The sequence below is a fragment of the Vombatus ursinus genome, unplaced genomic scaffold (genome assembly GCF_900497805.2).
Source record: "Vombatus ursinus unplaced genomic scaffold, bare-nosed wombat genome assembly UNPS02014786.1, whole genome shotgun sequence".
Classification (NCBI taxonomy): domain Eukaryota; kingdom Metazoa; phylum Chordata; class Mammalia; order Diprotodontia; family Vombatidae; genus Vombatus; species Vombatus ursinus.
Genome location: NW_020954564.1, coordinates 43,438,069 through 43,464,649, shown reverse-complemented (window position 1 = coordinate 43,464,649; position 26,581 = coordinate 43,438,069). Strand labels below are relative to the sequence as shown.

The following is a 26,581-nucleotide window of genomic DNA, read 5'->3' as shown; positions in this document are numbered from 1 at the left end:
AATTATCACCAGTCCCCATATTTCCTTGTAGTATTTAGCAGTAAAATTCTTTAAAATAACGATTAAGTGCATTTTTCAAGAAGCAGAAAAAAAGAAAGCCCTGTGTCCTCTACCTCAGACTTATTTTGGTGGTACCAAAATTCTGCCCTAGATACAGCTTCCTCCCCTGGGGCACAACTCTTTCCCTTTGCCATCCTGCATCAACTTCCTGGATAATCCCTATCCAGGTCTTTTGCCCTAGAGAATCAAGTTTGCCTGATCTGGAGTCCAGAGGGAGAGAGGCAGCTACCTGAGCGAAGTGACTAGTGGTCTTTGATACAGAGCCGTGAGACATAGGCTACCTTTCCCTCCTTGCTGCCTAGCTTACCTGTTGACCCTGTATCCTACTAGGAGTGCCCCCTAACCTCCTGGTCATAGAAGACCCATCCCCATCTCTGGCTATAGAAGCTGTATCAGAAGTGAATGCAATGTGATTAAAGAAGAATTTAGGGGTAGGGAATGTGGTGGCAACAATGAAATGATGCAGGATACCAGCAAGTCAAGTCCCGGGGGCTTGCTGGCAGAATAGAATAATGGGGTAACCCATTTTTCCTTTATAAAGCAGTGAATTTAGAGCGTCCCATTCCCCAAAGCTCTGGAGTCCAACCAGGGATGAAGCACTCCAGAGTGCAGCTAATTAACTGTTAGACTTAAAAGGCATTTACCTTTGAGAGCATCTAGTCCAAACTCCTCAGGTTAGAGAGGGGGAAACTGAGGCACAGAGAGATGAAGTGACTTGCCCAAGGTCACAGAGCAAGGTAAAAATTCAAGGCAATCATGTGTCTACTATATAATATGTTTCTGACTTGCTCAATAGCTCATTCTACTTTTTGATTTCAGCTTTCCAGATATCTTTATGGACAGAAAATGCAGATTCCCATCCATTTTTCACAGAATGTCTCCATCGAAGCTTCAGTTTTCAAAGTTTTCCATAGTCAGGTATTCACCAGTTGAGCAGCTTCCATTATATTTAGTGGTACTTAGCTGTAGTTGGAATAGCTCGAGTTTTTTTATAAGTGAATACAGCCCATAAGTACCATATTATTTCAGTCAGAATGATGGGGCCTGTATAGGAATGGACGTAGTGCATGGATAGACATAAATCTGTAACTGGAATGATATTTTAAGTAGGAATAATTCTTTTGTTTTCTTTGAGATTAGAAGTCTTGAGTTGGGCTGCTTGTAGTCATTTGGCATAGATTTATTAAGTATTTAATATGTGCAAGTTATAGGTGCTACATGGGAGGCAAGATGAATAAGATATGGTCCCTGCTCTCAAAGAGCTTATAATCTATCAACTGTGGCCTTTCTTTTCACGAAAGTGTAGGAGGTCATTGGATTTTGACTCAGTATCATTTTTGATCACCACTTGACAGCCTTTCCAAACTCATCCAACAATAGTGAAAAGCCTGAGATAACTTTGTGACCTTGGGCAAGTCACTTAGGTCATCTGGGCCTTTATTTCCTGTAAAATGAGGGGGTTACACAAGCTGAGCCCTAAAGGCTCTTCTAGTTCTAAATCCTATGATTCTATTTATTGTATTGAAGATAATAAGATGAACATAATAGGGTCCCTGCCATTTTGGTGCTGAATTCTGTAGAGAAATAAGATATAGATCTTTATCTATAGTTATATATCCATATCTATAGATATAGATTTAAATGAATATATATACATATATATATAACCAACACAAAACAATTTATTAGTGCATGTGAAAATTATAAACAAGATAAAAGTGATTTTCTCTGCCCTTTCTTTATAGAAGGGAAAGCTCACTAACTATTACAGGAATCAAATCCCTTAATTACGCTTTGTAATCATGTTGGTGTCTACCTAGTACCACAGTTCAAGGAATTACCTTTGCTGCCTTTGTCTAGTCACATACTCAGTCAAACAAATACTCATTAAGTGCCTACTTTTCACCCATTCCAAAAGTACATTTTAGGGCAAATAGATGTGATCTCTAAATTAGAGAGTTGATAATTAGTCAATCTTTTAAATAGAGACTTTTTGACAATTAAATTGTCTTTTTTATTGTGAATTTGATCATCAATACAAATATTTCAATATGCAAAGAACAGAAAAGATTATATATGAACCTATGAACTGTTGTTAGTGTTTTTCAAAAGTATGCATTAAATTTAACAAGGCATTAACAAAATCGTGATTTGTGTCCTCTTCTGAAATGCTTTTTGTTTTCTTTTGAGTATTTTTAAATATTTTATTCTTTTATCTAGAAACTAATCATTTTAACAAATAAGTCAAGCAAAACCCATCAACACATTGGCCATGTATGAAAATGTTAACAGGCTTCTTTGGCGTTCTCCAACAAAACTAGACTTCCTAACATAGACTTGTGTACTCATTACAAATATTCAGAGAATTCTACTCACTCAGAATCTGTTGATCTTAGCAGTAATATCACATTTATTTCCAGGTCTATCATTGTAAAAAAGAGGTGATTATTTATCAAAATAAACACTAATTGCTTAGGGAGATTTTAGCTGGGAACAAATTTAGCCATCTGCCAAATAACCTCAGTAAAATTAACTCCAGTAAAAACTCTTAGCAATTCAATTCAATAAACATTTATTAAGCACCTATTCTGTTCAAGTGCTGTGTTAAGTGCTGGGGACACAAAGATAAAAAACAACCCAACCCTTACACAAGAAGAGCTTATAATCTACATTTATCTGGCCCTGGTCTCATCTCCAAATTTGTATGGAATATTTCTTTCTAATTCACACAAAATCTTTACAATGATGTTAGACTCTTGAGTCCATAGTCAGTTAGAGAAGCTCTAGGACTTTATAACTGCTTAGTGGCAAAAATTCCTCCAGCAGTTTGTCCCAAACTTCTAGTTCACTGTATTTCTCTGGCTTAGAAACAATTAATGATTCTCATGCCTGAGCTTTTGGAATTGATTCAAGATGGCTCCACATAAGCCAAAATAGTCATTATTCCCTCTGACTTTCCTTGATCCCTACCCAAGTGACTGAAGAATAAATTTAACTAGGCATGAACATCTCCATGCTGCGGTAAAATTCCCCATGACTAGTTTTTTTTTTTTTTTTAAACTTAACCTTTTCTCAATTAGACTACTTCTACTTATTTACTTATTTATCTCCTTATGAAAGATCTCACTCTCCATCCTTCCTAGCTGGCTATTTGCCTTATCTCCATGTAGTTGGTTCCCTAGCAACCACTACATCTGCCCTCCACTACTACAACAAGCCCTCTTTCATGGTTTAGGGTTTTTTTTGTTTTGTTTTGTTTTAATTATACCAGAACTGTTTTCTGAGGAGCTTATTTTACCAGACATTTGTCTGCTTGTTTAGAATCTTGAAGCTTTGTTTTCTACTAGAAAAGCAAATAGATACCAGTAAGACCAATAAAAAAAATTTAAACAGCAAAGATTTTAAACAGAGATTTTAAAGTGATCTATAATAAATTGTATAATTTTTTCCTATGACCTTTTATTTCGTTTTTTCATGGAAATATACATTTTGAATTTTCTGTGAGAATACAAACTCAATTTACCCTTTTTTACAAGTAGTTTTGGATCAGAATTAAGCAATGGAGGAAAAAATACATTTAAAAGAATTAACTAACAAAATTATAATCTTTCAGAATAGCAAACAACATACATGAATACACACAATAATTGATATACATTAATCTTTAATAAATTGTAATATTATAAAATAAGCACACAAATAAAATGTGCCTATAGAAGGGAGTTTATAGACTTCTTCTTTGGTTCCTGCAGTTTGAGGCACATTGCCAGTGGCCTAACACCCCTTCATTCTGCATCTTCTACAAAGGCCCCAGTAAGCCCTGAGGGACCCTAAGACCTCAGAGAACACAAAAAAAGAAAAGAGGAGTCCCTTAACCTGAGATCCCAAAGTACTCTAAGAAGAAGCCCACTTCCACTCAGTTTCTCATCTTTAAAATGAAAGAGTTCCACTAGGTAATCACCTTTGTTCCTTCTACCTCTGAGTAAAGAGGTATTAAAAGACTTGTGTGACCAGAAGAGGAGATGGGGTAATCCTGTGGTGCATGTAAGGGATCACAATGAATAGGTGGTGCTTCTGAGTGTTTCAAGACATTCTATAAAATATTTAAAAAAAAAAACAAAACAGAAGACTTTCAGCACCTTAAAGAGGTTTTCCTCTATGGAGGATTTGCATGAGAATGTGAACAAGAGTTGTGAGTAAAAGGTTGAGAAGGTTTGGATGGTTGTGGATTATACCAGTGGAAAGTTCCTACTTCTATGAAATCAGAATCACAAAATATTTGAACTGGAAGGGACTTTAAAGATCATCTAGTTCAATTCCTTTATCTTATAGAGGAAAAAACTGAAGACCAAAATGATTTTACCCAAGGTGACAGAGCAAGTAAGTTGGCAGCGCTATGACTTAAACTCATTTCTTCTGACTCCCTTATCAATGCCCTTTCCAATATACTATGATTCTTCACTCACGCATAATCTCATTCCTTCTAGCACCACATTCTAACCAACTGAATCAGTTGACTAGTCTTAAAATATTTTGACTCTAATGTGTTGCATAGAAGATAAGAACATAGTGACATTTAAAAAAATGTCTTCTCTCAAGTTTTTTGCCTGGTATCTCTTGAAAGACTGAGTCTCCAAATTGGCTCTCTTACCACTCAAGTAGTCATATGAAATGTTGCTCAAATGAGATAATGTATGTAAAACACTTTGCAAACATTGAAGGCACTTTAAAAATGTTTTTTATATGTATGTATGTACATATGTATATATATATATATATATATATATAATGACAGTCATCACCATTATTATTTATGCTGTGGACATAGAAGACATGAAATATAGTCCTGAATTTTCTGCTTCCCAACATGTAAGCTTGGGAAAGTGACTTCCCTTCTCTGGGTCTTAATTTCTCTATCTGTTAAATGACAGAGATGATCTCAAGAATTTCTTCTAGATCATAGTATACGTAATATGCTCCAGTGTTCTGTATTCTAAGCTCTCTTCTAGCTCTAATATTTTGTACTTGAAAGTCCCTTCCAGTTCTAAATGAAGATTCTGTGTTCTAGTGTTGTGGTGGAAAGAGCATTGCTCTGGGAATCAGGAAGCCTAGGAACTAAATTATTATGGGATCTTAGACACATCACTTCCCTTCAGTCTGCAAAATGTAAGAGGTGAACTGTTTGACCTCCAACTCTCACAGATGGTGGATTTAACAGGAGGGGTGTCACCTAAACAAAAAATTAGAAACTGTTAAAATAACAAATCCTAGATTGTATTCCCAACACTGGATTCATGTTAAATAAATGAGAGCAATAAAGAATGGGTGATAAATTTTCATTTATAGAGGTGGCATCTATTTAGTCCTCAGTTTTCTCACTGAGAAAATGGTGATAATATCTTTGTCCTGCCTACCTCACAGGGATGTTGTGAGGATAAAATGAGTTGATAAATGTAAAGTGCTTTCGCAACAATAAAGCATTACACAAATGTAAACTACCATTATTATTCTGTGCTTGTAACATAACACATTATAAATTGGTCATTGTATTCCCTGTTAATTGAGGAATTCATCTGCTTCACTTTAGTATAATTGCATTATATTTATCCTGGGAGTCAGAGATTTTGCTGTTAGTTCAGTGGCCTGGCTAACGCGGTGTCATGAAACACATCGTATTTCCCATCACCAGCCAGTCTTAGGAGGAAACAGAACTAGTGGGGTGGTATGTATGGCCTAGTGTCACGGAAAGAGCTCTGGGTCTTGGGTCGTCCCAGGCTCAACTCTAACGTTTAATAGTGGTGTGGTTCTTAGCAAGGCACTTCCCCTCTCTGAATCTATTAGCTCATCAGTACAATGGGCAGAGCAATACTTTTGTTATCTACTTCAAAGGATAGGTGTGAGGAAAACACTTTTAAAATCTTAAAATGCAAACAAATGTGAGCTATTATGGTACAATACAGTGGAAAATATAGCCAAGCTGAAGGCAGAAGACCTGAGTTCTTGGCTGGTTCCGCCAATACACTGGTACGAGGAGGTTATTTCACCAGAGGGGAAGGGCAAAGCCTCCACTTATTTGTCAGATAGGCAGTCTTGGTTGAATCTGAGTTTCTGTGTTACCACAAACAAGCTCAACTATGTTGTCAGTAACTTACTGTGTGACCTTGGACAGATTATTCACCCTTCTGTGTCTCAGTATCTTCACCTATAAAATGTAGGAGCCTTTTTAGTCTTAGAATAATACTAAGCTATTTTGCTTGTCAAGTTCTTTGCCAACCTTAAAATTCAATATAAATATGAGTTGTTATTACCCTTATAGAGGGCTTCCATTTGTTTCCAGCTGTTCCTTCACTTCTGACGGTAGTCTACATAGTGCTAACGTAAATGTAAAATAATATTAATGGCAATAACATTTCTATAGCACAATTAGGTTTATAAATTACTTTCCTCAGATCTACCTTGTGAGGCTCACAGTGCAATTATTATTGTTTCTACATTATAGATGAGAAAGTAGGCTCTGAGAAGGAAAACAACTTGTTCAGGGTCACACAGCTGGCAAGTGGATGAACTAGAGTCACAAACCAGTCCTTCTGACTCCCAAATCCCATTTTTTCCACTGCTGTGCTGCTAACAGCCTGTCACATCTACTCAGCCTTTTGCCTCTTTTCCTATGCCATACCAAGGTATTTCAGTTTCCATGTGGGACATCCTCACTTTCTTGTCTGTATCTGAAATCATCTCAAATCCTTCCAGTCTGTCTGTGTCTATGGCCTAAGGATCATTGGTATGTGTGGGGGAATAAAGTTTTCTAGTCAAATTTACAGCAGCCTTACTGGAGTTGATTAACTTGGAAGTGTGAAATTGTAGGTTATCCTCCTAGCTCATGCTCCTCCAATCCATATGTATGAATTGAGAATTGACTTCCTTGCAGGATTAAGCATAACCTTGATGGAGCCTAGTTTCATTATCTACCTCAAAGAGTAGGTGTAAGGAAAACATGTTTTAAATCTTAAAATGCAAACAAATGTAAACTATTATGGTACAATACAGTGAAAAATGTAGCTGAGCTGAAGGCAAAAGACCTGAGTTCTTGGGCTAGTTCTACCAACACACTGGTTTGAGAACAATCTCTTTCACTTCCCTGGCTTCCTGGTAAGGTAGAAAGTGTCATATTTCCGGATGGCAACAATGAGAAGAGATTGGACCTAATATATATGTTGTTCAAATTTTGGAAAGTTCTCTTCTACTTCAAGAAATCAGTCACAAATAGAAATTCAGCTTCAGTGAGCAGGTCATTTATGTGGATGTGAAAATCATGCTATTATCCATAGAGCTAGCCTACAATAACAGTCAGCTTCCAAAGACAAGATGCTTTTGCAAACCCTGCATGACAAGCTTGTCATAGCGGGAAATGGGCTGGCATTTACAATTACTAGGCTTTTAAGGAGGCTAGCTCCAAAAGTTTAGATAGCTTTTGAACTAAGAATCAGCATGGCATCATGGGAAGAGGGCTTCACTTGGAATCAGAGGAGCTGGGTTTGGAATCTGATTCCAATCCTGACTGGTCTTATGACCTTGGGCAAGTAATTTTCCTTACTTGATTCTGTTTTCTCACTTTCAAAATGAGGATTATGTCATCTCCTATTACCTCTTATTTTGAGGATCAAGTAAGATAATATATAGAAAGCAGTGAAAACTTTGCAAAGTGCTATGCCGACCTCAACTGTTATTATTACTATTACTATCCACATAATTTTAGGCAAGCCATTTCAATTTGCTGAGCTTCAGTTTCCTTAAAAAAATGATAATAATTTAACTCCCTCATTCGTGGGGCTATTGTACAGAAAATGATTGGTAAAGGCTACTAAAACAATGTGTTAGACTAGATAATTTATAACTTCCTTCAAACATTTCCACCTCTCACATTCTTATGTTTTGTCATTTGTAGCTCTAACAGTCTTTTTTTTTTAAATTCTAAATTCACTTCTAGTCAAGTTGTGTCCCGTGTTCTTACATTCTGTGTTCTAAGATCCCTTTTATTTCTAAGATTTTTTTTTGTCTATCTTAATTGTACAATGTTACAGAGAGAGAAAGAATATGCTGTTAGTTCTCCTCATCTTGAATAGACCTTGAGGAGGAACAGTAAATGCTGTCAACTAGCAAAGTCACTATAATAAAAGCTAGAATTTCTCTATTCCCTAGTGGGTACCTTCCTTCTTATTAATGACATGCCCTGCATATGCATAGAGGAAATGTGAATACAGCCAGTGGTCTTTAAATCTGAGTCTTTTCAAATTTTTGAACTTGTAAGGCCTTTAGACATCTTCTGGAATCAGCAGGGGAGAAATCACTTTAAAAAAGCAGTATGAGGAGTAAACAACCAATACTTCTAGAAGAAACACCATTGCAAACTGCCTGACTCTCTGCTTGGGGAATTGGGTAATGACAAGAGAAGTTTAAAGTACTGTAATGAATTTTGACAATAATTCTATGTTAAGGGAATTCAGATTGCACAAAGAAAAAGTTAGGCATCCTCTCTGGACATGATTGCTAATATGCATGCCTAATTTTTAAGTCTTCTCCATTTTTCTCCTTTGAAATCCAATTTTATTAAGATTATATTGAGGGGGGAACGTGTCCCTCTCAAAATGATATAAAAAAGCATGTTTGTCAGGGAAGTACTCTACCTTAGAATGACAATAATACTCATAGTACTGACCAGGGTTATTTAGGGGAAAGTCTGGAGCAGGGGTGGGGATCCTGCGACCTCGAGGCCTCAGGTTTCCCACCCCTACTCTAGAGAGAAATAAATCTGAGAATACTATAGAAATGTGAGCAGCCATTATTATTACTATTCTTATTATAGTGACTCAGAGCTAGAAAAGACATTAAAACAGAGTGTTCAAACATTGAATACAGAAGTTACCAAAAAAAGAGAACACTGGCTTTGAAGTCACTGGGTCATGGAACTAGTGCTGAAAGGGGGCCTCAGAGACCATCTAGCCCAACCTCCTCATAGTATCCGTGTTACACAAAACAAAACAAAGAAACTAAGGCCCAGAAAACCAAAGTGACATAGTTAAAGATGGGATTTGAACCCTGGTTCTCTGACTCCAGTCAAGGCTCTTTACACCATACCCTACTATTACCCCAAATCAGCAGTTCTGAGTTCCAGCGTTGGCTCCAACATTTACCTGATCATGACCGCGTCCGGGTCACTTGACCTGTTTTTGAACCTCATTTTTATCATCTGAAAAAACCTATCTAACACAAGATCACTGTAAAGAAAGCAATTTGCACATCTTAAAGCGTTCCAGAAAGCATAAGCTATTATCAACGTATAGACGTCTGTTTTAGTCGATAGGAAGTGCTGGTTACCAGAATTTAACATAGTCCAATTTACCCCTACTCCTGAGCACTAGAGTTTAGTATATGAGTGGTCCTCAGTTTTGGAACTGTTTGTTTCCTTAAAACTCATTTGTAAATCAGTTGTTTGAAACTTGACTTCTTGAGTATAGGGATTGCATCTTTGTATTTATATCCCCAGCATCAAGCACAATACTAAACATTTAGTAGATGTTTAATAAGTGCTTATTGATTGGTAGATTCCATTGAAATAACATTGTCCGTAGTATAGTGAAACTGTAATAGTAATAGTTGTAAGCTTGAATTTTGAGTCCTGGGGCGAGGAAACACAAAATGCAGAAGAAGAACCAGGGAGAGGTGGAGAGGAAGGGACAAGAAGAGGAAGAAGAGAGAATATGGGAGAAAGAGGGGTAGAGAAAAGGAAAAGAAGAAAAGGGAGATGAGGTTAGAAAGAAAATTTTCTTCCTCCTTTTCCCTTGTGCAGAGCTGCTCCTAAATAAAAATTTTAAGTAGGTGGTGGTTGTCTTTTTTTTTCTTTTTAATTTTTATAAAATCAAGAAACATGAGCATTTCCATATACATGGAACAGAAAAAGAGGATTGTACCTGAAACCACAAATCTTTATTACATATAGCTTGTACATTTTTTAAGAGAATCTAAGTTTTCTGCTTCTCTGTGTCCCTTTCTGAACTCCTTGTGTTCTCTTCTGTGCATTAAAAAAAAATCTACAATGACCCTCTAATCTTTCCTTTTATTTGATGTCACCATCTCTCCTTCCTATCGAGGCTTCCAAAATAAAAAACAAAACAAAACAAACTTCTAACAAATAAACAGTCACACAAACCAAATTAGCACATTGGCAATGTCTGAAAATGTATATTTCATTCTGAACATTTGTCAGTCATTTAATGAGCATTTATTAATCATTTATTATGTGCCTACCACAATAGTAAGCACTAGGGATACAAAGAAAGGCACAAAGAGTCCCTCAAGGTACTTACATTCTAGAGGCAAAGACAACATATAAATAATTAGGTGCTTACAAGATAGATGCAGAATATGGATCTTTGTCAGGCTTCATTGTTGGGCTAGAGACATGACTCCAGAGGTTATTGCATTGATCAGAATTCTTAAGTTTTAAAAAATTTATCTTTTCAATGTTGTAGTTACTGTATGAATTGCTCTCTCAGATCTTCTCTCTTCATTCTTCATCAGTTTGTATGTCTTTCCAGTTTTCTTTGAATTTATCCTTTTTATCATTTCTTATAGTGCGATAATATTTCATTACATTTTACTTGTTCAGCCACTTCCCAAATGTTTCCATTATGAATTCTATTTCGAGCCACTTCCCTTAGTTTCCCATTCTTTGTCAACAACAAAAACCCCTGCTGTTAGAATTTTTTTATATATATACATATGGGTCATTTCCTCCTTTCTTTTATGTCTTTGGGGTATAGGCTTAGTATGTCAAAGAATGTACACATTTTGGTGACTTTTTGATACTATTCCAAATTGCTTTCCAGAATGAGTGGACTGATTCACCATAGTATCAACAATGCATTAGTGTGCCTGTCCTTCCAAACAATTTTAATCCCCCTCCCCCCCTTTTTTTTGCCAACTTGATGGGTGTGAGGTAGACCCTCAGAGCTGTTTTAATTTGCATTTCACTTATAAATGATTTGGAACAAATTTTCATATGGTTATTGATAGCTTGGATTTCTTCCTTTGAGAATTGCCTCTTCATATCCTTTGACCATTTATTTATTGGTAACGACTATTGTTCTTATAGGGCAGGGAGGTGCCCCGGTGGATAGACTGCTGGACCTGGAGGCAGGAAGACATCTTTCCGAGTTCAAATTTGGCCTCAGTCACTTATTAGCTATGTGATCCTAGGCAAGTCACTTAACCCTATTTGCCTTAGTTTCCTCATCTGTAAAATGATCTGGAGAAGGAAATGGCAAACCACTCCAGTATCTTAGCCAAGAAAATCTCAAATGGGGTCACAATGAGTGGAACATGACTGAAAAAAAGACTGAAATTATTCTTATACATTTGAATCCATTCCTTACATATCTTAAATATTATTCCTTTATCAAAGAAATATGCTGCAAACATAGAGTTTAACTGTAATCCTTCTGATTTTAACTGCATCTATTTGTGCAGAAGCTTTTCAATTTTATGTGATGAAAATAGTTGATTTTCTCATTTTTGATCATCTCTATTCCTTGTTTGGTCATGAACTTCCCCCCAATTCATAATTGTGAAAAGCAGATCTTCTTGCTTGCTCTTCTAATTGGCTTATGATGTAACCTTTTATATCTAGGTCATATGTCTATTCAGAACTTTTAAGATATTAATTTAAATCTAATTTCTCTGTGACCAGTTTCAAGTTTACCTAGCAGTTTTTTGGCAAATAGTGAGTTCTTAGCCTAATAGTTATGGTCTTTGGTTTTATCAAACACTAGGTTGATTTGTTTCTGTATGTTACATACCTTTTCTGTTCTACTAATCTACTTTTCAGTTCTTTTAACCAATGCCAAATGGTTTTGATGATTAATACTTTGTAGTGTATTTTGAGATCTACAACTGCTAGTACACGATTCTTACTTAACACACTTTAAAAAAATCATTTCTCTTGATTCTTGACCCTTTATTCCTTCAGATCAGGGGTTCTTAACCTCTTTTTGGCAGTCTGGCAAAGCATATGGACTCCTTTTCAGAATAATATTGTTAAATATATAAAATGCCAATTATATTGAAATATAGTTATAGAATTAGTTTAGATCATATTACATTTTCACAGAATAATAACCATAAGCAATTAATATCTCTCTAATAAGTGTTTTATGTTTGTATACCTATAGTTCCTGTGTGTGTACAGGTGGGTAGATTCCCAAATATTTTATACATTCAGTTATTATTTTCAATGGAATTTCCCTTTTTGTACCCTCCCACTGAGTTTTGTTGGTAATATGCAGAAAGTCTGATGGTTTGTTTTATAAGTTTATTTTATATTATATATATAATAATATATATTATATATATTATATAAATATTTTATATCCTGCAACTTTGCTGGTTATTTTTTGTTTCAATTAATTTTAGTTTAGTTTTAGTTTAATCTTAAGGGTTCTGTAAGTAGACCATCATATTATTTGCAAAAAGTAACAATTTTGTTTCTTTTTTGCTTGTGCTTATTCCCTTTTCTCATCTTATTGCTATCATTTGAATTCCTAATACTATATCAAATAATAGTGGTGATAATGATATCCATCTTTGCTTTACCTCTCATCTTACTGAAAGGCCTTTCACATTTCTCCATTACATATAATGCTGGCTCTTGATTTTAGATAACTAGTATTTACCATATTAAGGAAAGGTACACTTCTTTGCTTTTTAGGAATTTTAACAGAAATGTGCATTATTTTTTGTCAAACACTTTTTTTGGTATCTATTGTTGTAACTAAGTGATTGGCAATGGTTTTGGCCACCTTCCACCTCCATTTTTACAGCCTTTTCTACTTCCTAGTGGAATGCCTCCTGTGCCTCGATGCTGTTCCGAGCTCCTTATAGTGGCAGCCCTCCCTAGATCTGTCCAGGGCCTGAAAGTCCTCTACTCCAGGTTCCTTCTGTTCCTTCCTTCCCCACTCTTACCCCAATTCAAAACTTTCATTTTCTCTATACAGTAGATCTCAGGTTTTAGCAAGAAAGCAATCTGATTGAAATAATTCACACCGGTGCCTGATTGGTGGCTTCCAGTGGAATTTTCTTTGCTAAATGAGGAAGCTTATTGACCTGAATGAGTTGATAATTGGTTAAATTTCTGAAAATGTAATAAAGCAAAACAAAAAAATTATATATTGCAGTAAGGGAAGACATTTGGGGGGAGAGGCGCTAATATGGACAATAAAATCAAAGTAGGCAAGACAGTTCTGCCTGGGTGTCTCCTCCTTAGATCAGGTCTCCAAAAGAGGAGCACAGTGCAGTGGAAGAGGACTGGCTCTAGAATCAGGACCTGGTTTCAAATCTTACTACTTATGTGACCTTGGACAAATCATTTCACCTCCCTTTACCACAATTTACTCATCTATAAAGTTAAGGAGTGAGATTAGGTGGTCACTTAGGGTCCCTCCATGCTCTTACATTTTCTGAGACTATATATCCTTTATTCTCAAGTCCCTTTCAAGTCTTATTACCAGAGATGTGTCCATCAGGTAATGAATTGTTTAGTATAGATGGGAGTGTACTGAAGTCAGATGCTACTAGCCTAGGAAAGCTGATTGTTAAATTTTCTGTGTGGGCACTTAAACCTCAAAAATCTGAAAACACTACAGATCAGGACATGATTTATTGCTTTGTTGATTGCCTAGACTTAAGAAAGTGATAGGAAAATGTTAGCAATACTGATTAAACTTAACAATGTGTCCGGAATTTTCAAAAAGCCAGTTGTTAATGATGTACCAGCACACCACAGGCTACAGCAGTCTCATAGATGAAAAGGCAAAAGTATATGCGATTTCACATGCTAGTATATATAGTTAAGTGCCAAGAAAGTGGTACAGAAAGCAAATTCTATGAGTTGTAAAAGGAAAGATCATTGTGAGTGGGAGAGATTAGGGAATATTTCATAGAGGTTGTCAAGATGAAATTGCATCTTGAAGACTGAGTTGGATTCAAATAAGTGAAAAGATGAAGCAGTATTTAAGATGGAGTGAACAGGATGGACAAAGACATGAGCAGGATATATTCAGAGCTCAGTAAAAATATTAGGTTGGCTAGAGCAGAAAACTTATGAACAAGAGTAGTGAAAGAAAATATAGAAACGCTTAGTTATGTCCAAATTGTGAAAAACCTTGAATGTTTTGCTAAATAGGAAGACATATATGAACTGATGCAATTAATTAAATAAGCAGTACCAGGAAAACTATATATTCAATAACAACAACAATGTTATATGGAAAGAAACAAAAAAATGAAACTGAGCACTTTGTGATTATTATAAACAAACTTGGCCTCAGAAAAGAGAAAAGAAAATGGATCCTCCTTTCTTTGCAGAGATAGGAAACTACTGATGTGAATATACTCAGATATGGTTGGTATGTTGGTTTATTTTGTTGAATTAACTGCTTATTCCCCCTCTTTTTTATTCTTCGTTACAAGAAATAGATCACTGGGTAGGGGAGGGGTGAGGGTTATATTCAGAAATATGGTGACATAAAAAATATCAATTAAACATAAAAAAATTTAAGAGAAACAGCATAATGTAGCAAAGAATGTGATCTGCTTTGAATCAGAAAGACCTAGGTTGAAGTCCTTTTTCAGACGGTTAAACTATGTGACCCTGGAAAAGTCACTTAACCTCCCTAGGCCTCTGTTTCTTCATGTGTAAAATGAGAGGACTGTACTTGGTGACATCTAAGGTCCCTTCTGGCTATAAATCCATGATACGAAGAATGTTGGGCTAAGGAGTTTGGACTTTATCCTGTGGGAAATGAGGTGCTCATGTAATGAAATGACATGTAACTCCCATTTATTTGACTAGCTTTTTCACCTTTAGATCTGTATAAATAAATTATACTTCCCTGTCAAGCAAAAGAGGTTTGAAATCATAGAATCACAAAAGACAAGAGCTGGAAGGGACCTTAGACCATAGAATGTTAGAATATAAAACACAGAATGTTAGAGCTGGGAGGGACCTTAAACCATAGAATGTAAACACTAGATGGGATATTAGAGACTCTCAATTCCTCAACTTAAGGAAGCCCAAACTAAAGCTAGGGGAAGTTAAGTGACTATATTTTTGGTAAGTGTTAATAGAACTGTCTCTTAGCTACTACACATTGGCCAACTGCCATAGGCCCTTACCTTTTGGAAGTCTTTTTGTTGCAGAGGGGCCAGGTAGCTGAAGAAAACATGGCCTGTCCTACCCCCGGCCCTGACACTAAACACTAGGATATAGGATTCTCCTTTTAAAAATGAAATACCAATTTCCTCCAGCTTCTGGGATATGACTATTTAAAGACTTTTGTTTTTAGCCCATTTACAAAGGGGACTGACTTACTGAGCAACATATAATTGGATCAACGAAAGCACTTTTAAAAGCTCTGAAATTCTCTTCGGCAATTTAAAGTTTTTAAGCAACAATGGGATGAATCATTGGCTGACATGTGAAATTAACACAGGAAGGCAATTTCAAGAAAAGAAGCTAAATTCCATTCCCAAATTGGTATACATTATACAGAAAAGAGTTAGGGCTACCATGGAAAATAAACACAGCCTGAAGGGATTTAAATGCCAGGGAATAAGAGAGAAATTATAGTCTAGAGGAAGAGCAGTTTTTACACATGCCCGAATTAGAGAGCTTTTACTTTTCTCCTGCTTATTGTCTCCATTTGGTGCCCTATACTTTGGTTTGGAGTATGTTTATGTAAGGAAATGTTTTGTGTTGCAAACATAAGCAGAAGAACCCAATAATTAAAGGAGCCCCTTTATTAACAGAGTTATAAGAGCTGAAGCTTAAAGAAATTGGCCTTTCTGGCTATTTTTTGTAGTGGTGAAATGGATGCTGATACAACACCAGTTGTAATTGTAGAGACAAAAGAATATCTTGTCATTGCAACCAGGATATATAAAGCCTATCGGAGCATAGATGCAACCTTCCCTTTAGGGAGAGAGGTCCAAAAGAAAGAGGGATTCAAGAATATTCTGGGTGGCCGTTTTCTGGCCCACTGTGATTATTGTGAACCTGTCTAATAGGTCAGTTTATTTTGATGTGTGGATTTCTGCAGGTAGAAATAATGCTAAGGGATGGACCATGGTCTTTTGTGGGACTGAGTTCATTTATCACTTACTTTGTGTTCTGTACTAAAACTACAAGTACAACTTCATTTTGGAAGAATCCCTTTGTAAGTAGAAGAAACTCTTGTATTAATATGGTTTATTGCATTTTTGCTTGTATGTTTAGTTCATATTTTTCTTTTGAAGTATCATTACTGATAACCTTATAGTTTGCAAAGTTGAAGTTCAATAATTTTCTTCCATTTGTAAGAAGCTGAGTATACTTTTACTCTTCCCCTCTAAGATAGTTTTTTTTTTTTTTCCTAAAGCTGTCATCAAAATAATTATTAGAACCTGAATTGGGCAGAATGTTCAGTCTCAGAGAACAGCCACTTTCCAGATATTGCTGAAGGTGCATCATATAGGCCACCACCCAGTATGCACTGCCTTGTGCCCCAGATAACCACCATCTATACTTGAGGTTCCTAAGAGTTTCGAATGTGACAAAGCTGAATTGTCTGAACAACTATTCATGAGTTCAGAAAAGATGATTGATGAGATTAGACATATATATCTTGGCCAATTGGTGCTTCCAAAATTTCAAGGTCTATCACGAAGTGAAAACATGTTGACAAGTAACATCAGAAAAGGGGGAGCAAGGACCACTCAGTCCCAAATCACACTGCACTGAAGACCCATTCTATCTACATGAGATCTGACAAGACACCAAATCCCATCACAGACCTAATAGGAACTTTGGAAGCAGTCATGCTCTAGCACCCTTCTCCGTCATCTTGGGGCCTAAATGACTCTTCTGTGTCCTTTAATGAACTCCACTTGGAAACATAAGTTTTATGTTGGGCTTTTACTTTTTGGTGGCTCAGTGGTAAAGCTTACTATATATATATATATATATATATATATATATATATAGTACCCTATGTATATGTGTGTGCGTGTGTGTATATATACATATTTATATATATATGTATATATATACACACACACATACCATATATATCCATTGAGGGAGAATTTGCTGCTAAATTCTGGGGAATGAGCAGTGGAAAGTGGTCACCTCTCCAGTCTCTGAAATAGTCTCCTTTAACTGAGGACAAAGCAACATAAATAACAAATACGGAAGATGGAATTTGAGTCCTAATGTTAGCTAACTGTGTGACTTTAGCCAAGTCATTTGACCTCTCTGAACCTTAGTTCCCTCACTTGTAAAATTAAACAGTTGGAACAATTGATCTCTAAGCCCCTGAGGGCTGTAACACTTTAACATATCTAATATTCTGTTCTTTGTGCCAGCATCCAATGTTCTAGAACTCAAAAATTTTATTTTCTAACACTCTATTCTGAGCTTCTTTCCAATTTTAGCATTCCATATTCTAAGGTTCCTGCCAGCTCTGACATTCTCTGTTCTAACATTGTACTCATCTTTGCCATAAGGCAATGTGGTCCTCATGTTTTTACTTTCTAATTTTTGCCATAGTCAAAAACAGGGACCACCAGTTGAGGCAGCTTCCCATACAGTACAATCTGAAGAGTGTTTTGTGTGTTTCCTCCTTTCCCCCAATCAAAAGGATGTCCCTCCTTTCATGCTGTATTATCTTAATGCCCTCCTCTGAGTTAAGGCTTTAAAAGTCTACTTTCAAAACGTAAATGAGGGAGGATATCTTAAGACATTATTAACCTGTCATGGGGGGCAGCACGGTATAATGGAAAGGGGGCTGAATGTGGAGTCAGAAAATCAGGGGTGAATCCCAACTGTGACACTGGCTATGTAAACATGAGAGGAGAACTTGACCCTTTTGAGTCAGCCTGTTTTCTTTCCTGTAAAATAGGAGTAATCATATACTATGGCCTACCTTATTGCTACTGTTTCCCAGGATTGTTATGAGGAAAGTACTTTTTAAACTCCAAAATGCTATATAAATGTGTGCTATTACTATTAATGAAAAGAACGTTGTCTTGGGAGTTGGTCCTAGCTCCCCAATTTGGCCCTGCTATAACCAATTCCCTGTACTCCCCAAGATAAATCCTCTTTCTGGTGCCTTAGTCTCCTCTTCTGCAAAATGAGGTGTAGTCTAGGTGAGAGGTGGAAAGGAAAGAGTGCTGGCCATGGAATCAGAAAACTTGGGTTTGAGGCCTAATCCTTCCATTTATTCTCACTGGGACCTTGCACAAATTCTGTTCCCATATCTGAGTCTGGATATCCTCCTCTATATAATGAGAAGGTAGGACTACATTATCTCTAAGGTTCCTCCAGTTCTAGGGGTATATGATTTAAATACCTTGGAAAAATTACTCTCAGTGAACTGATCAGATTAACTGAAGACATTTCTCCACACCCTGAGGGCCTGGGATTCCAGAGAGGTAAATTTGGGAGCTTTTGGCATAATGAAAAGACGCCTGGACTATGAGTTAGAAGAGCTGAGCTTCAGTTCTGGCCCTTACTAGCTATGTGATAAGTCATTTATCCAAGATTATACACACAGTGAGAAATCTAATGAAAAAGAATTTTATTCCATGTCAACCATGGTGCCAGATAAAATGGTCTAGGGTTCCTCCTGTTTGCATTCTTAATGGATTAGGATACACAAAGCTCAATAAAACTATTACCCAAAGGAATAATTTGCATAATTTAAATCTTCTTTGTCATTTGCTCATTTTCATATCATAAAACTAGCATTTCCATTAAAATACTATTAGGAACATTTCCTTTCTGAATTTGTGACAATTTAGATTGAAATCTGATCCCTGGTATTACCCCCTGCATTGATGACAGTTTTGTTTTTTTGCATTCTCATTTCTGTCGATGGCATCTTTTCTCTGTGAGTGCGTTTTCCTCATTTCTGTGAAAGCTTTGGATTAATAGCTTGTGAGTGATATCTGTAAAGATTGAAGGTGCCTTTTGTCCTAAGATTATTCACTGGAATTCAGAAAAGATTGGCACTTGCTGCCATTTCAGAGGTAAGACCACACTGAGACATTGCTGATATTTGGGGAAGCCCAGGCCTCAGTTTACATCATAGATCCTTAGTGTTGATTGGGATCTCAAAGGTTACTTAATCCAAAACCTTTCTGGAGTTTGAATCCCCTCTACAACATGCTAGTTAGACAAATGGAACCCTAGCCTCCACTTGAAGACTTCTAGGAAGAACTCACTTTTTTTAAGGATAACCTTTTCAAATATTGAACAGCTCCATTAGAAAGTTTCTCCTTATATTAAGCCATAGCAGGGCTGATGTAACATAGTAGATAGAGCATTAACCTTAAAGTTAGAAGATCTGAGCTTGACCTGCCTCAATCCCTTCTATATGTGATCACAGAAGTCACCTATCCTTTCAGTTTCCATCTCCTTGTCTTTAAAATGAGAATAACAATATTGGCATAATCCATTTCATGGAGCAAAGTTATAGAAAGACATAGACAAGAGTCACAAGACAAACAGGGTTGTGGTTTTGACTGTGTGAGGGGATATTCACATTGAAGATCAAAGATCCATTTGGGTACCTACATCAGAGGGTATTAGGTGAAAAGTGTTTGGCAAACCTCAAAGAGCTATGTAACAGAATTTTTAAAATACAAAGGGATTTGAGCAGCCATCTTGTTCAATCTCTGCCTGAAAAGGAATCTCTTTAACATACTCAACCAATGTTTACCCAGCCTCTGCATGAAGGCCTCCCAGTTTTGGGAATGGACTACATCTATAAGCAGCCCATTCCAGTTTTAGATAGCTTTAATTGTTATGAAGTTTTTTTCCCCCTTAAATTAGGCTTAAATTTGCCTGTTTATAATTTCTACTCATTACTCCCATTTTTGCTTTCTGAGACTAAAAATATCGAGTTGTTTTTTTCACATGACAACCCTTCAAATACTTAAATATGACTATAATGTACCCCCCCACTGAATTCTCTCTTCACCAGGCTGAAGACAGCCAGTTCTTTCAAATGATCCTCATATGACATGTTCACAGGACTCTTAATAATCCTGGTTATCCCCCTCTTTGGTTGTTTTCCAACTAATCAATACCCTTCCTAAATTGTGGTACTCAAAACTATGAACACAATACTCTAGAGGTGGTCTGACCAGGACAGAATAGAGTAGGATTATCCATCCCTTTTTCATTCCTGGAATAAGAACTTTTAAAATTTTTTTTTTCCTCTGAATTCAGCCCAATGTCATATTACGTTTTTTTTTTTAACTGTCATATCAAACTGCTGACTAATATTGATCATCCGGTCCACTAACACCCAAAGATTTTTTTCAGAGAAACTTGTCTAACCATGCCTCTCTAATCCTGTATTTGTAAAGCTGATTTTTAAAATCCAAGTCTAAGCTTACATTTATTCTTACACCTTCTTATTAGAATCATCCCAATGTTCTAGCCTCTAACCTTTTTGGATCCTAACTCTGACATCTACTGTTAGCTATCCCTGCTGGCTTGGTATTTTTGATGAACATGACATCTTTTTATTCAAATTACTTTTTTTAAAGGACTTATGTAGCACAGGGCCAAGCACAGATCTTGGGGAGTTTCACTGCAGACCTTTTGCAAAGTTGGAATTGAGATATTATTGACTCTTCTTGGAGCTCTTGCTGTTCAGCCAGTCCTGCATCCATTTAACTATCATCTAGTATACTCCATCTAGTATACTCTAGTATTCTCCATCTTCTCTAATAGAATAGTATAATAATTTCAGGTTTTTTGCTAAAATCTATATCTACAGCATCCTAGTATAGTACCTGTTTATTAACTTTGCCAAAAAAGAAAATGAGGATAGTATAGCATGACCTGTTTTTAATGAAGCCAAAATATTTTGTTTCTGTATCACCTAAATGTCCCCCTGTATCCCTCCCTTCTTAAAAAATCAAATCCTTACAACAAAGAGTTTAAAAAAAGTTTTTAAAAAAAAAAAAAGGAAAGAAGGTGGTAAATTTTTTATATAAATTTATTCATTTTTAGTTTTTGACATTTTCCATAAGATTTTGAGTGCCAGATTTTCTCCCCATCTCTCCCCTCCACCCCCCAAGACATTGTGAAATTATGTAGACTCAACATATACATTCATATTAGACCTATTTTCACATTAGTCATGTTGTAAAGAAGAATTAGAACCAATGGGAGAAACCATGAGACAGAACAAAAAAAAAAGAGAGACAGAGACAGAGAGAGAGAGAGAGAAAGCAAATAATATGCTTCGATCTGCATTCAGACTCCATAGTTCTTTTTCTGGATGTGGACAGCATTTTCCATCATGAGTCTTTTGGAGTTATCTTAAATCCTTGTATTGCTAAAAAGAGATAAGTCTATTAAAGTCATCTCATAATGTAGCTGTTACTGTATACAATGTTCTCCTGGTTCTGCTCACTTCCCTCAGCATCAGTTTATGTAAGTCTTTCCAGGTTTTCCTGAAGTCTACCTGCTCATCATTTCTTATAGCATAATATAGTACTCCATTACATTCATATACCACCACTTGTTCAGCCATTCCCCAACTGATGGGCACGCCCTCAATTTCCAATTCTTTGTCACCACAAAAAGAACTGCCATAAATATTTTTGTACACATGGATCCCTTCCCATTTTTATGATCTTTGGGATACAGACCTAGAAGTGGTATTGCTGGGTCAAGGGAGGGTACAGTTTTATAGCCAAGAAGGTGGTAAAATTCAGCAAAACTGATCAATGGACTAAAAAAAATCTGATCTTATATGAAATGGTCCACATTCATAGATCCTTCTACAAAAGAGTGGGAGGTAGGTGGAGATGTCTTTTTATTTCTTCTTTCTTAGGCAAAGCTTGTTCTTTATAATTCAATATTAATTTTTTATGGTTTTGTACAGATATTTGAAATATTATAACATCCCCATCTCTTATTACAGAATATGCCTCTCCCTCGACAAGAGTAATTTTTAGTGGAACCTCCTTCTCCATTGAGTCAAGATTTCCCCTTTCTCCCCATATTTCATCTCTTACCAATTTGCCACCTTACCAATCCTCTTGTAGCTTTTCTTGCTGAGACTAAAGGAGGTATATATCCTTCATTGTTCTATCTTCCAGCTCTACCCTTTTGTATGCCACTGCCTTCTCCAATTTTGTCACCAAAAGTTGATTCACGTTTGGATATGGGTCGTGGGTTTAGTTTGATGTTTCAGGCCTGCTCCTCCAGTCTAACTTCTCACTTTCTTTAAATTCTGCTGTCATCTTTATCTCCTTATATACTTTCATAAAGAAACAACTTAATAGCTCCTCTGTTATTGTTGTTTAAACCTAATAGGCAACTCTCTGTTTTTTCTTTTAAAAGTATCTAGAGATAGGGTAATTTAATTACTTTTTCCTTTGTTAGTAGTTGTATGTATTTACTTTGTGTTCCTGTTGTTTAGAGTATTTACAAGTTGAATAATCTACTCATCTTTTTTTAAAAGCAATATTTTGGGGCAACTAGGTGGTGCAGTGGATAGAGCATTGGCCCTGAAGTCAGAAGGACCCAAGTTCAAATCCAGCCTCAGACCAAACACTTGACACTTAATAGTTGTGTGACCCTGGGCAAGTCACTTAACCCCAATTGCTTTAAAAAAAGAAGAAAGAAAGAAAAAGAAAACAAAAACCTCCAAGCTTTTTTCCTACGCTACAGGAAAATAGAAGGGGAAGGGGATGAGAGAAGGGGGGGGAGATATGGAAGGGAGGGCAGATTAGGGGAAGGGGTATACAGAATGCATGCCATCTTGGGGTGGGGGGGGATGAGATCGGGAGAAAATTTGGAACTCAAAATATTGTGGAAATGAATGTTGAAAACTAAAAAAAAAATTAAAAAAATAAAATAGAAGTAATGTTTCAAATGCATCTTTTATTAAATACCCATTTCTATTAATTATTAGGTTGGAATGTGTAGGATATGTCATTTTGAGTTGCATTTTGAGTTCCTTTGCTTTTCAGAGCATATATTCCATTTCCTTCTGTGGTTTCGGGTGAGTGCAAAATAGTGTTATTTGAATTTCATTTCTTTTATATTTGAAATTTTCATTTATTTTATTTATTTATAATATTTGAGTATTTCCCCTGGTCAATTGCAGAATTTGTTTTTGGTCATTAGTTGTTAAATTCAAACATCATGTATCTTGGAGTGTGAAGCATAATCATTATCTAGAAGCAATGAGATGAGATTTTTGCTGGTCAGGAGAAGGTGGTATTGGTATTCTGGACAGAATTTCTGCTGCCTTAGAGTTCTCTAACCTAAGGGTGGTCCCAGGCAGCCAGAAATCTAATTCTCTCTCCCTTTCCATCCTTATTATCTCCCTCTCCACCTACTGTGCCTGGGCAGAGCCTCTAACTGATGTTTGTTGCAACAGGACAATGCAGGAAGTACAGGGGTATATGGTGTGCAGTAGCAAGAAAATCCCAAGTGGGTCCCAGAGCATAAACCATGGGGTTGGTTTGTGTGCTATACTGGACTGTGAAAGCCCACAGAGGGAAGGTACTGAGTGAGTGCATTAAGATTTGGGATTTACCACTGTTAATTCATTAAGCTGCTACCTCATTGGACTTCTTGCTTTTTTTGTCCAATAGAAACAGATATGATTGCTCTGTCTTTGGTGTGTAATTCTTCTTTTAGATTTCTTTTTCTTGGTGGGGGGGGTGTGGTTTTGTTTTTTCTGAGAGTTAGGAGAAAATGCTTAATACTTCATCTTGGTCACTTGACCAGGAACCCATGCTGATTTTTTAAATCACAGCTTCCCTATCTGGATATTCATCATTCCACCTCCCCTTTAATGATCCCTTCTAAAAGTCTCCCCAGAATTGAAGTCAAGCTATGGCCTTTGAACTCCTTCTCTTTTGGAAAATCAGGACAATCTTGCGGTACTTCTGTTTTCCATGATTTTTCAAATACTGCTAATAGTGGGTCACCAATCACATCTGCCTATTCTTTCAGCACCTGAGTATGTAGTTCATCTGGGCCAGGTGACTTGAATTTTTAAAGAGAAACTCCATATTCTCTTACTGTCTCCTTACTTATCTTGGATATCAACTCTCTTCCTAGCCATTTTTATTCAGTTATTTCCAGTACAAAGGTCATTTTGCTTGTCAGAAAAATCAGAAGCAAGATGGGAATAGAGCAGCTCAGCTTTCTGTTATCTGTCAGTTATCTTCATCCCATCCACCCAAAGCAATAGTCCTTTCCCTTCTTTGATCCTTCTTTTCTTCCAATATAGCTTTAAAAGAGCCTTTTTGTGGTCTTTACTTTTCCTTTCCAGTTTTGGCTGATTCTGAGCTTTAGAACTCTTGAAACTATTTTTTACAGGACTATGCCACACTTTATTCATGTTGTTTGTCTTTGCTTCCCTCTTTGTGTATTTTTTTTTAATCTAAGAAAGTTGATGATTTATTTGTGTAACCACATTAACCTCTTCATAAAACTCCCATTTTTGCTCCTCGCTGTAATTGTTTATGCTTTGTGTCTTCAAATTTTCACTCTTGAGAGTTTACCATCCCTCCTAGGTTGACTTCCATTGTAGAATTTTAGCCCATGGGATTTTACCTCTTCCTTCTTTGAATTTTTTGAAATCTGCTTTCTCAAAATCTAGGATTCATATCAGACTATGCTAGTATTTCCTATATCATAAACTCTAAGAGGTAGTGGTCACACCACCCTCTCATCCTGAAGTTCCCTTCATTTCCACTTCATAAACTAGTTCCTCCTCACTATTAGTGAGAATCAGTTCTAGGTAGACTTTTTGAAGTATAAAATTATCATTAAGGCAAATCAAGAAGATGTTAGGTGTTCTTCCTTTGTCAAAGAGAGCACCACAAGCAGCTGTCTGGATAATTAAAGTCCCCTATCATTACTATACCATGCTTCTGTGCCAGACTTGTGATCTGTTTCCCAAACTCCTGGTCTGATTCCTCCTTCCATCTAGGTCATTTGTAGTATATGCTGATGACAAAATCATTTCTTTTCTTCCTCCATTGACCTTCACCGAAGTGCTCTCGGCTATACTTTCCATCAGCTTGTTGGGTTTCCTCTCAAAATTTACCTTCTTAATGCATAACACTACCCCACCCACATACATAATTTTAACTCTCCTGTTTCTTTTTAATAAATATACTCATCCAGACCATATTCCAGGCAGGAATTTCATCTATTCTCTATGGCTCCTACCTCATAATGCATACATAAGCAGTTTTCCCCCTTTCCTTCCCCCTGTCTTTCATGTCCTTTTTATTTTAAAGTCCTTTTCATTAAATTTATAAGACCAAGCAAATACATTTTTACCAGCTTTTGTTAGGTGCATCCCATCCATGATTAGTAGCTTATCATTTCTCTACTTTAAATTAGAAATCCAAGTTCTATTTTCCCAAGTCAATCTCTCTCTCTCTCTCTCTCTCTCTCTCTCTCTCTCTCTCTCTCTCTCTCTCTTTATTTCTCTGCTTCTTTCTTTTTTTCTCTTTCTCTTTCTTGTATTCTATGCCTTCAATGGGCAGCAGTAAGAACATAGCCTGTGACATCGTGATCTTCAGTATCTTGCTCCAGACCTGGTAATTTTAGGAAATACTTTTTTTGAAGTTTTTTTTTTTTCAATTAACAAAAATCTATCTTCTCTCCCTCCTACCTTCCCTAATCAACAACAAATATGCATGGTTTAAACAATTTCCTATATTGGTTTGGTAATACTTTTAGAGATTCTTTTTCATAGCATTATTTGTGCCCATGTGAATCACCAGAGGTGGGTAGTAGTCATCTGTTTTTGACAAATTTGTCATCTATCTTAGAAACATGTCCCAGAAAGACAATAGACCTTTCTGTTGCTGTTATCAGATTTACAAATAGCTACCTCAGTATCCCTGATTAGAGAGTCATTAGCTGTCAATATTCTTCTCTTCTTTCTCTAGCTCTTATTGGGTGATGTATGGTCCTTCTTTATCATCCTTGAAGGTCAAATAGCTGCTCTCTCTTCAGAACATACACAGCTCTTTCTTCTTCAGGAAGACCCTCAAATTTGCTTTTTTAGACCAAAGTGTACAGTTATCTTTTTCTTTCCTTTCCTCCTTTGTGTGACATTCTTCTACCCTCTCCCTCTCTTTAAGTTTTGATTTGTTTTGTTTTTATATTGCAGACTTTTACAGATTGCCTGTGAGGTTTTGTATAATAAATTAAAACCATTAAGTAAAATTAACAATATAATGACCTCATCTGAAAATTCATACAACTTTTCACATCTGTAGCACCCTTACACTTCTATTTTTTAAAAATTATTTTGTTTTAATTAACAGAAATCTGTTTTTTTCCTCTTACCCCCCCACTTCATTGAAAAGGAAAGAAAAGAAAAGAAAAGAAAAGAAAAGAAAAGAAAAGAAAAGAAAAGAAAAGAAA

General features: G+C 36.3%; 1 protein-coding gene across 1 annotated transcript in view; it reads left to right on the top strand.

Annotated features, from left to right (window-relative positions):
• LOC114047399 (tubulin polyglutamylase TTLL11-like) overlaps nucleotides 1-26,581 on the top strand; it is a 237,933-nt gene that overhangs the window by 149,987 nt on the left and 61,365 nt on the right. Inside the window, exon 10 of the mRNA XM_027868228.1 lies at nucleotides 880-978. Coding sequence (XP_027724029.1) covers nucleotides 880-978 — 99 coding nt within the window. The remainder of the gene's footprint in view (nucleotides 1-879; nucleotides 979-26,581) is intronic.